This window comes from Hydra vulgaris, chromosome 04, assembly GCF_038396675.1.
Source record: "Hydra vulgaris chromosome 04, alternate assembly HydraT2T_AEP".
NCBI classification, from domain to species: Eukaryota; Metazoa; Cnidaria; class Hydrozoa; order Anthoathecata; family Hydridae; genus Hydra; species Hydra vulgaris.
In genome coordinates, this window is record NC_088923.1 from 40821793 (window position 1) to 40832950 (window position 11158).

At 29.0% G+C, this 11158-nt stretch overlaps 1 protein-coding gene across 1 annotated transcript; it reads right to left on the reverse strand.

Moving 5' to 3' along the window:
• Positions 1-9933: 9933 nt before the first annotated feature.
• Positions 9934-10269, reverse strand: LOC136079409 (uncharacterized). The gene has a single exon (XM_065795145.1). It carries the CDS (start codon positions 10267-10269, stop codon positions 9934-9936), a length of 336 nt encoding a protein of 111 aa, XP_065651217.1.
• Between the last annotated feature and the right edge of the window lie 889 nt (positions 10270-11158).

The following is an 11158-nucleotide window of genomic DNA, read 5'->3' on the forward strand; positions in this document are numbered from 1 at the left end:
TCTTGAGGCCTTGTGGTGCCCACAAAACGCTTAGTGCCCAAAGCAAATGCCTTGTTTGCCTAATGGTTAATCAAGGCCTGGTTATATATACATATATATATATATATATATATATATATATATATATATATATATATATATATATATATATATATATATATATATATATATATAATCTTCACACAAGTGATAAAGAAAATAATAATCACAAAATAAAATGTATATGATATAAACATTTATATGATATAAACAGGAAACTGACGAATATAAAAAAGAATATGAATAATTTAAAACAGTATATTAAAGTAAAGAAAGAAGTAACACAAAATTTAAACAAAATAAAAAAGACTTAATTGTAAATTATTTCTTTGTAGACCTTTTTTTAAGAAGCATTATCAACAAACTTCCATGAAACTCTACGTTTTTGCATTTGACTTTCTTTTGTGTTCCTTGTAACAAGTGCAATAGAGCGTTGCATACGTAAGGTATTGGATTGATAGCCAAATTGAAGCACAGTTGGATTATCATTTCGCCTTCCAAGACTACTCTGTCGCCCAAAATACTCCTCTAACACATCTTGATTGAAGCGCTCAGATAATACCAATGGCATTCCTTCACTTAAAAGAAATCGTGTGGATTCTACAAAAGAGCAAACTTTTATAAGTAAACCTTCATATGTTTGCCTTGAAATAAACACGCAATCGCGTGCATTTTGTGTAAAATTTCCTTTACGATTTTTAACACATTCTTTCCAACTTGAAAATTAATTTAAAAACTCATTCAATAACCAATCAAATCGAACGTCGTTAAGATCACGGTAAGGTTTTAAGTCTGTTGTTTTTTTTAAGTAAGGTTTCGTTTTGGTTTCGAACATTTAAACAGTCAAAGAATCTATCCATAATTGAACAAATTTCTGCTGTAACATGTGTTTCAGGGGGGTAAAACTTATAAAATTCATTTGCAACACTTGCACTTAAAACTTGTGTGGCATATCGTACACTCATTGCAGAATAGGAATTTAGATGTACATGTTCATAACTAAGTTTTGGTAAAATCTTGAGACCATTATTAAGTTCATCTTGTACTATTTTAACTATATGGTACCATATAATACTCTGGTCACGATTCCAAAGAGTACGATAATATTTACCATCATCAGAGTGATACATGCAGTTTCGAAATGTTTTCATTAGATGTGGAGCATCTGCAAAAAAATAAATATAACGATCAGGAGCAAATATATTGATTGTGCGATACACAACATCTGAATCATCTAAACTGTCTAAACCACTATGCATTTTATAAAATGATCGATTAGATGAGGCACCATCTAAAACTGCAATGATTACTTTTAATTTACAACAAAGTTCTAATGTAGATACAGCTTTCTAATATGTTGGCATTACATGAACTGCGGTAACACCATTAGTAGCAAAATATGCTAAACAAAATTTTAGGTCGCATGCAATCCCACGTATATAATATACTAGACAGTGAGTAGCTAAATCATTTACATCTTTGAAGGTAGAAAAGTTTATTTCAGGGTCTCCAAGATCAACATATCCAATGAGTTCTCCTGACGACTTGTCAAATACTAAATTAGCTTGGATCCGTATTTCATCAAAAAAAAGAACAACATTTCGCTGGATATTGGTGAGATCTTTAGTAGTTTCTCTCAACTCTACAATAACTGCTGGATTAAATCCTACAGATTGTTGAATAGCATTCTTATAATCGCGTAATGTCCGCCTACTTGGAAGTGTTAAAAATTAGTATCTCTAAGTTCATCATATGCTGAGGCTGATTTAGATGCAAGAGAAAGACAATATCAAATAATCATTGGATAATATCTTGGCATTTTGAAAAGTGACAAACGGTTTTGCTCTTCCCAGAAAAGTTTCAAAAATGGTGTCATATTATCTTGGTTTTTACTAATTATAATATTAAGGTCAGAACTAAGGTCAGGGCTGACTTGAACTGCTTTAAACTCTATTTCCTTCTGCATTCTTTCAATATTATGCATTAGCTTTTTATATTCGGAACGTTCTTTCATCAGTGCTAGTTTTATGCGATTTGGGTGTGTGACAGATAATGGAGCATTCAAATGAGCTGGTTGATCAAGCTTTTTTGAAGTACTAGCTTTACTTTTATTAAAATTAATTTCAAAAATTGAACAATTCACACAATTTTCACTGTCAGTATTGATGACATAACAATCTTTGTGACGTTTATAATCATTAGCTTTGAACGGTACTTCTTTTTCATTGTTAAAGTCAAATTTATGAGGATCAGAATGATTTATTAGATTACTATCTTTATTACAATCTACCAAGTCTCAGGTTATTCCATTACACAACTGTAAAGACTTAACTTTATTTAATAATTTGATATTGAAATATGACGAACTGATCAAAAAACTCTTTTTTAAGTGATGATCATCGGGCAATATCCATCCAAAAACAATTACAAAAAATTCAAGACTGCACCCAACAACAACTTATAAATGTGGTACTAAGGAAAATGTTTAAAATGATTTAAAAGAAATGAAGTTTTCATCATATGATCCAAACCAAGTTTGAGCTTTTTTACCATTTTAGTTTGTTGACTGAAGTCTTTGTATTTGTCTATATGCTTTTCTTCTACTTTCAAAATATCTTTAACAACAGACCATTATATTCTTTCAGGAGCTATAGCAGTTTCATGAGATTTTTTAGGTACATTAGGTGATGGAATTGCACCAAGTTTCATTGTTTTTCTACCAGTTTCTAAAATTTAAAAATAAGAATAAAGCACTTAATCTACCATTACATTTACAAGAAAATGGTCTTTTTTTACAATAAAGTTTTTATATATTAAAAAATATGTTTCTGGCATTTAATTTAATGAGGAGTATAGTGATTTTGATATCTTTAGATATCTCACTTTTATTTAAAACCATTACACTATAGAGTATTTTTGAATTCGCTTTTTTCATTTTGTTTTCTTCAGGAAAATAATAATACTGCAATAATAATAATAATAATAATAATAATAATAATAATAATAATAATAATAATAGTAATAACAACAATAACAATAATAATAACAATAATAATGTAATGGAATCAATCACTATTAGAACTGCTGGAAGAGCTCTTCCAGCAATTCTAGATATTCTCTAGAGAATTTACTTTAATTTAAATTCTCTAGAGAATTTACCAGAAGACCCAAGATAAAGTTTATAGTGAAAGACTATCTTTCACTATAAACTTTATCTTGATTCTTCTAGTATCTTCTCTAGAGATTATCTTTAATATAAGAAATTCCTGATTCCTAAAATTTGCAATTTTTTAAAGTAAAGTAAGTTTGCAGTATTATTGCAAATGAAGATATTTAAAACAGAAAAAAACAATTCATATCTCAAGAAAATAACCTACTTGTAAACTCGATATCTTTTTGTTCAAAATGACGTTCACAAAGAAAGATATTCCCTTTTACTATTTTATTCCCTTTTTCTTTGAGGTGCTTGTCAAAATTCCTACATTTAGATAAATCATTTAATATATTTTTCCTCCATTGTTGATGAAAATCGTCTGGTCGATTTGGAAGTTGAAATATTCTAATTCCTTGGTGTTTAGAGTTTCTTGGAACTCCACACTCTGGAAAAGCACAATTCCAGGCATTTGTAATTTAAGAAGTTATGAAAATAACTGTTGATATATTAGCATATAGCATTAAGAGAATTAAAATAAACTAAAAAACGTTAGTACTTTCTTCATTCGGTAAATATAGTTTGCACTTACTTTGATCACGTGATTATATTTTTTCAAAATAATAAGTCACACCCGTAAAAAAATCTTTTTTCCCGACCAGGAAAGCTTCTATTGACTATCGTAATACATTAATCTTTTTATACTTAAGATTACCTTACCAAGATAAACAAAAAGAGTAAGGTTTTTACAATTATGTTATTGTTTTAAATATAGTTAGCAATAATATAATTGTGAGAAAAAAATTTGCTAACTATCTGGTAAAGAATCTTTTTATTTTTGAAACTCTTTTCTTTTCCATTTTTACTGTTATCTAATAATAAAATCATGCTGAAAAATAAAAATGCTTTTCTAAGAACTGGCTCCCCTACCCGCTTCCGTATTTTTATAGTTCGCTGTTACCAAAAAAAATCATAAAAACAGAAATTAGGTACCAAAAGTGCTGCACTTAGTTATATATCTGCTCCCATTTTTTTGACTGAAATTTGGCAGGTACAAACAAAATACATGTAGAAAGTAGAATAAATAATAAAAAAAGCGGGCTCAACACTTCTTCAATACGAAATTAATGTGAGAACAACGACTAAATTTTCATGGAAAATTGTCTGCAAAAAAATTCATAAAAAAGTCAGGCAACCGTACTTAAAAATAATATAAGAATCAAACTTGACCTTTTTTTTTTCAAAAAATATTCTATGTTTATATGTGTTTCTAAAAAGAAATACCTCTAAAATACGTTTGCCTAAGGCTACCTAAAAAAAGTGGTCTTTATAGAATAATACATAGTAAACTATCTGCTCCCATTTGTTTTTCGTTGAAAATTGGCATGTGCTTTGAAAATGCATGTAGAAAGTTTAACTAATATTAAAAAAGCGGGCTCAACATTTCTTCTACTATAAACTAATGTGAGAACACATACTATATTTTCAGGACCACAACAAACCATGAAAAATTAGTAACCATACATTAAAAGCCACTTAAAAATCAAGATTACCCCTTCTTCTTCCAGAAAAATATCTAGGTTTATATATGTTTCTAAAAAGAAACACCACAAAAATACGTTTGTCTGAAGTAAAAAAAAGTGAAAAAAACGTGGTACAAAATTTTAGCACAAAAATTGGCTCCGTAAAACGCGATTTCCGCGTACCTATTTATATATGTATACGCACACATGAACACATACATACATACATAAATATATACACATACACACATATACCACATACACTCACATACACTCACACATAGTACATAAACACATACACATATACACCCATACACTCACATTTATACATATATGTACACATACATATATATGTATACATACACATATGCATACACATACACATGCACACATACATATATATGTTTGCACACACACAAACATATACATATCCACAAATACATGGTCATACATACATGCATACACACATATACATATACATAGCTATATACACACACATACACACAAAAAAGCACACACACATATATACACATACACACACATATATTTATACATATATATACATACACACATACATACACACACATACATATACACACATATACATACATACATACATATACACACATACACATATACATATAAACACACATATACATACAACATACATACCCATATACACATACATAAATACATACACATTACGGTTATGATTTTTTTAACTTTTGTTACAGTTTTTTGTTACAGCAAAGTAAATAATTGTCTAGTTAGCATTTCAACTGCATCAGAAGAAAGTGGTTCAGATTTAGGTTCACAAGGCAATTATGACCCAGTGGAATTAAAAAAACCCAGAAAGAGAGTATATAATAGAACAAAGTTAGCATCTAATCTTGTGATAACTGAATCTTTAAGTACAAGTAAATCAGCTAGAATCTGTAAAATGTTATGTGAAAAAGGTATTGAAATAGAAACTCAAAGTCAGACAGGAATATGGAGATCAACTATAAGGCAAGGGGAAAGCATTAAAAATATTGTTGTTAAAATGGTACAAGAAGAACAATTCTGCCTACATTTTGATGGAAAGAAAATAAACAAGACTGAATACGAAGTTATGATACTTCAAAATGAGTAAAGGAAAATTAACTTAGGAATTCTTAAAATGTGAAAGTGGAAAATTCAATGATATTTTTGAATTATATTTAATTGCTAAATGGTTTTGATGCATGGAAATGTATTTCAATGATTAAATGTGACACAACAGCAGTATATACAGGAAGATGAAATGGTATAGCTGAATCATTTTGTAATTTGTAAATCAACAAGTGCTGGTTTTGAAAATTATGAAAATCTTCAAAAATGGCGAGATGACTTCAAATTTCTTTATGTGAAGTTGTGTTATGTGAAGTTTGAGTTATGTGAAGCTTTTAGTTCCTTCAAGAATCATAAAAAATTACCAAAAATTAAGTGGCACCAGCTTCTTCCATTGCACAGTGCTAGAGCATCATATTTTCTTATACCAACATGGAGGTGTGATCTTGAAAGTGCAGCAACTTTTATTGCAAATCAATGGAAAAAACTTTGTTTCAGCAAACAATTATTTGATGATAAATCATATGACTATATGCTTGATGCATTGACTGAAATTAAGTGTACAGCTGCTTTAAAGTGCTTTATGAAACATTAGAGCAAAGAAGGTAGTTCAGATTCAAAGTTTAAAAAAATGGGAAGATGCAAATGTGAAATTTATTGAAAAGAATTACCTGTGAAGCGTTAAAACTAACTTGCTAAAAATTATTACTTTTATTGATCCACTTCAATGATATGTAGTTTATAAATATTAAATATAATTTACAATTATTTTTATTTATTTTTGTGGCTGTTCATAAATATGTTGGAAATAAGCTTTATGTGTTCTCATGTAATCTATGAAAAATCACGATATTATCAAGGGGGGGGGGGGATGTTTTTGCAACTAGACAACCATTGAAACAGTTTTTTTTACCAATTAATCAACATTTCTCAGGTAATAGAAGTATGGCCACAACTGATTCAAAAAATGTCATAACCCTAATACACATACACACATATATACATACATATATATACACACATACACACGCACTCGCATACATATATACAAATAGACACATACCTACATACATATGTACACACACATATACACTCGCATATACATACATACACATATACACACATATAGAATAATGTTATAATAATATTTATATCACATATAACAATATAAAAGCAATAATAATAATGACCCACAATAATTTCAACATTTTACAGACAGTAAAAAATAAGCATGAAGACGGTTTTTAAATTGTCTAATAGAGTTTAGTGATTTAATGTGAAGATGTAATTTATTCCAAAAATTTACGCATTGGTTTGTGATTGATTTATAACTGTACTTAACCGAAGAATGATTTGGGATAGATAATTTAAGGTTACTACAAGAGCGAAGATAATAACGAAAACATTTTATAGTGGCAAAGAAGTTATAAAATAAGAGAGGGAGGTTTACTTGCTTGCTATTCCAGACAAATAGACAATTTAATAAACGATAAAGATCACACAATTTCAGAAGTTTGGATTGAAAGTATAGGATAATAGAATTAGAACGATATTGTTGAAAGTATATTATTTTCAATGCCTTGTTTTGCAGATTAGATATTCTTAAAAAAGCTATTGTCTGGCTTTGTCCCCAAACCTGACAGGCATATCGTAAATGTGATCCAAAAATAGCATGGTATATGTTGAGCAGAGTTTCGTGGTTGACATATTGTCAAACTTTGAATAGCATCCCATTTGATCTAGATAGTTTCAGTGCTAAGTCGTTAAGGTGAAAGGAAAGGATAGATTCGAGTCAATTTTGATTCCAAGATATTTTAATGAAATTACAGGAAAAAATTTTTGGCCGCTTATTCTGAAGTTTAGGTGTTTAGCGATTTTAGATTGAACTTATTTGAAAATGATAAGCTCAGTTTTGCTGGTGTTAAGACTTAATTTGTTAGATCGCAGCCAGAAGATTGGATAAATCATGGTTTATATGTTTGAAAAAATGAAAAAAAATTTTTACATAAGCTTGATTTCTTTTAGTTTGATTTTTTTATTACTTTTGGGAGTGTAAAGTAATGCAAAGTTCTTTAAAAAAATGTTTGCTAATGTTTGCCATTCTATCTTTGCAATAGAAAAACTGTACAACTCTGCAATAAATGCAAACTGTCGTATAAGAAATGTTCGGCAAACTCTTTTATCTAATAAAGAAAAAAATATGTAGCAAAATAAGGACCACTGAGATAGAGTATCTGATGGAATAGTTAATCTTCCTTTATTTAAAGTATTCAAATAAGTTCCATATTTTTCATAATATGTAGTTGTATCTTCATCATTTTCTTCAGTAGAACACTTTTAAACATAACCAGCAATATAGACAATAGCACATATAAAATGTCTATATTTATAGTATGTTCTAGATCTGTTAAATTGTAAATTATATCAATTTCCCTATCATTTAAATCTTCAAGACATAAAGGACAGTGATGGCCATCATTTCCTTCTACATCAATATTCAGTTGTAGCACCAGCTTAGCATGTTGAATACGTACTTTTTCGATAACTGATTTAGCTGTTATAAAGTAAGTGCCACCAGAGCCTTGCCTTGGTTTTCCAAAGCATTTTTCAATTGGATCACTAGAAAACCAACCTAAAACAACATATTATTTTCCACTTGATAAAAGATTACAAGACAAATCAACTAGGCCACGACAAGTATGTGAAAGAGCATTGCTTGTATCTCTTGTAAGCTGGCGAACACGTTTATCAGATGTTGGTTTCACATTTTCAGCCATTGTTGCAATAGCGAGCAACTTTTTTAAATTAATGTCATCTGAAGATCTGATTACATTACGCGACTCATCCCTAAATCTAGCATTGGCACCTGGACATTTAACATTCACTATTTTCCAAAATTCTATAACTAACTCCAAAAAAATAATAGTACCCTTGACACTTTCTTGTTCTATTTTAGGATGAGATTTTAGAGCTGCAACTGTCTCTTCACTAAATATTTGTAAACAAGTCCTTCCTTTTTATCGTTCTATTGGTTTAGAATTTATTGATGTTTCAGTCGATCTGGATAACTTTATTAACTGGCTTTTTTCAAGTGTATTTAAGTTAATTAAATCTCTCCAATTTGCAATGTGAGTTATTTCATTATTAATGAACTGCAACTGACCTAGTTTTTCTGTTAACCAATTGTTTCTTATGCACTTCAAAAGATGAACATAGTCATATAAAATGTAAGAACCATTTTGACATAACCAAGGTTTTCCCTCTACTGTTTTAAATTTAGAAAAGAAGCTTTTGTTAACTTTATTTCCATCAGTAATAATTGCAATTACTTTACCATTACACGTAGAAATTTCTATGGTGTCTACAATTAATTTACATTGTTCTAGTTGGAAATCTGAAGTCAGATTACTGGTAAAACTCTTGCTAAAAATTCAGGTCCACCATAAAGACTTTTGACCATAAGTGAAAGTACAGTAGTAGCTAATTTCTCTGGATAATTAACAGCATTTCCAAAAATATTTCCACTTTGATACAATAATGCTGCTTTTACATAAACTTTATCTATCAATAAAACACAATTTTTTTTTTTTATCTAAGTTCGATAACACAGAACTTAAAAAATGTTAAATCATCCTGAGAGTTTATTTTTAAAGTTATTCGCGTCAAAGTTCGAATACTTGGCAACTGATAATCATAACATAATCGATGGTAGGTGGAACGACTTTTTGCAAAATGTTCAAAAGCTCTCGTTATTATATCAGCAGAATAGACAGCACAACCAACAGAATGATCTCCCATTACATTTAGATGCTCAATAATTATTTGAATTTTATGATCCTTATCCTTAATTATCAGATATCTAAGGGCTTCGTTAAAGATGAGTTTGTACAAAGAGAAGTGATTTTGTTATTTGACAGAGGTTTAATAGTACATTTTGAACCAAAATGAAAGGCTCCGAACAACAAACTTTGATTAATTATCAGCAAATATAGTGGAACTCCTCAATTGAATACTTTAGATTGGATGAAAATTGAATTGTTTTGCTTGTATGTAATCAAATCATTAACATTAGATAAGTATTTTTCGATTTTTCAAAAGTTTAAATTATCAATTATTTTATATCCTTCTAATTCATCTTTTTTGATACCTCTTTTTGAAGAAGATGATAAAGTCTTTCTTTTTCATTTTTGGTGGTGGAGAGGAGAGACAACTTTTAGAGATATTTGGAAACACTGATGGTGCCTGAATCGGTCTCAATTTACCACGACATAATGTAAACTCCGCTTCATCTGGCCAATGCAATTTACAAACAGCAGTGAATTTTGTAACGGCCCAATTTAAACGAGGGATACTTATAAACCATTTATTTTTTTTAGATTCTTCACGAGGGAATTTATATACAGATACATTACAACCTGAAGACTTACAATTTGAGGAACATTTTGGAACACAGCATTTTAAAGGCATTCTAAATTATTTAATTTAAATTCACTTGAAGAATAACTTTAAATATTTCTGAAAGATAGCAATCAATATTTTACACCTTTATCCAAACAAATTTGCGTTTATAAGAAGTTTTTAAAAACCGGCCTTCAGTCAAAAAAAATCGCACACGGTGTTGCGGCCTTCTATAAAGAAGGCCATGGTAGAAAATCAATTAAAAAAGTTTATTCACTTTACACTGTGTTTCATCTACAAAGACTCATCATTTGTAATAAAAACTCTACACCGTGCTTCATGCATCAAGACTCGTTATATATACTTCTTTTTTTAAATTTACACATTTAGAACTGCTTTGTTAAGTTACATTTTAACTCCTTTACTACTTCTTTCTTCTTTTTTATACAGCGTAAACCCAATTTTTTGGTATTTTTTAGCTATTTTCATTGGTTATCATAGCAACAAGTTACCATCTTACACTATTGTTTTTTATAATATTTAGTGTTTTAATCAAGAAGAAAAAAAAAGTAAGTTAACATGTGTTGTTTTAAAATTTGTAGGTTATTTGCCCAGTTATATTAGACATTAGGAAAGTATCCTTTGAAATATCGAACTAATTTTTAAGCAAAGTTTTTCCCTTAAAACAAGGAAATTAATAGGTAATAATTTTCTTTATATAATCAATGTTCCATCAACGTATATTATGCAATTTGATGATATTACGTAACATTTAAGCAATAATTTTTTATATCTTTACTAGAAAAAATACGTATGTCTCTATCTTACCTTTTCTAATGAAATAAAGTATTAAATGCTTGTAAAAATAATAGAAAGTATTTCTTTATTTTAAGACAGCGGATTGATTAAAACTGATTTTCTTTTTTCGTTTTGTTTGCTAATTTTTTTAACTACTCTA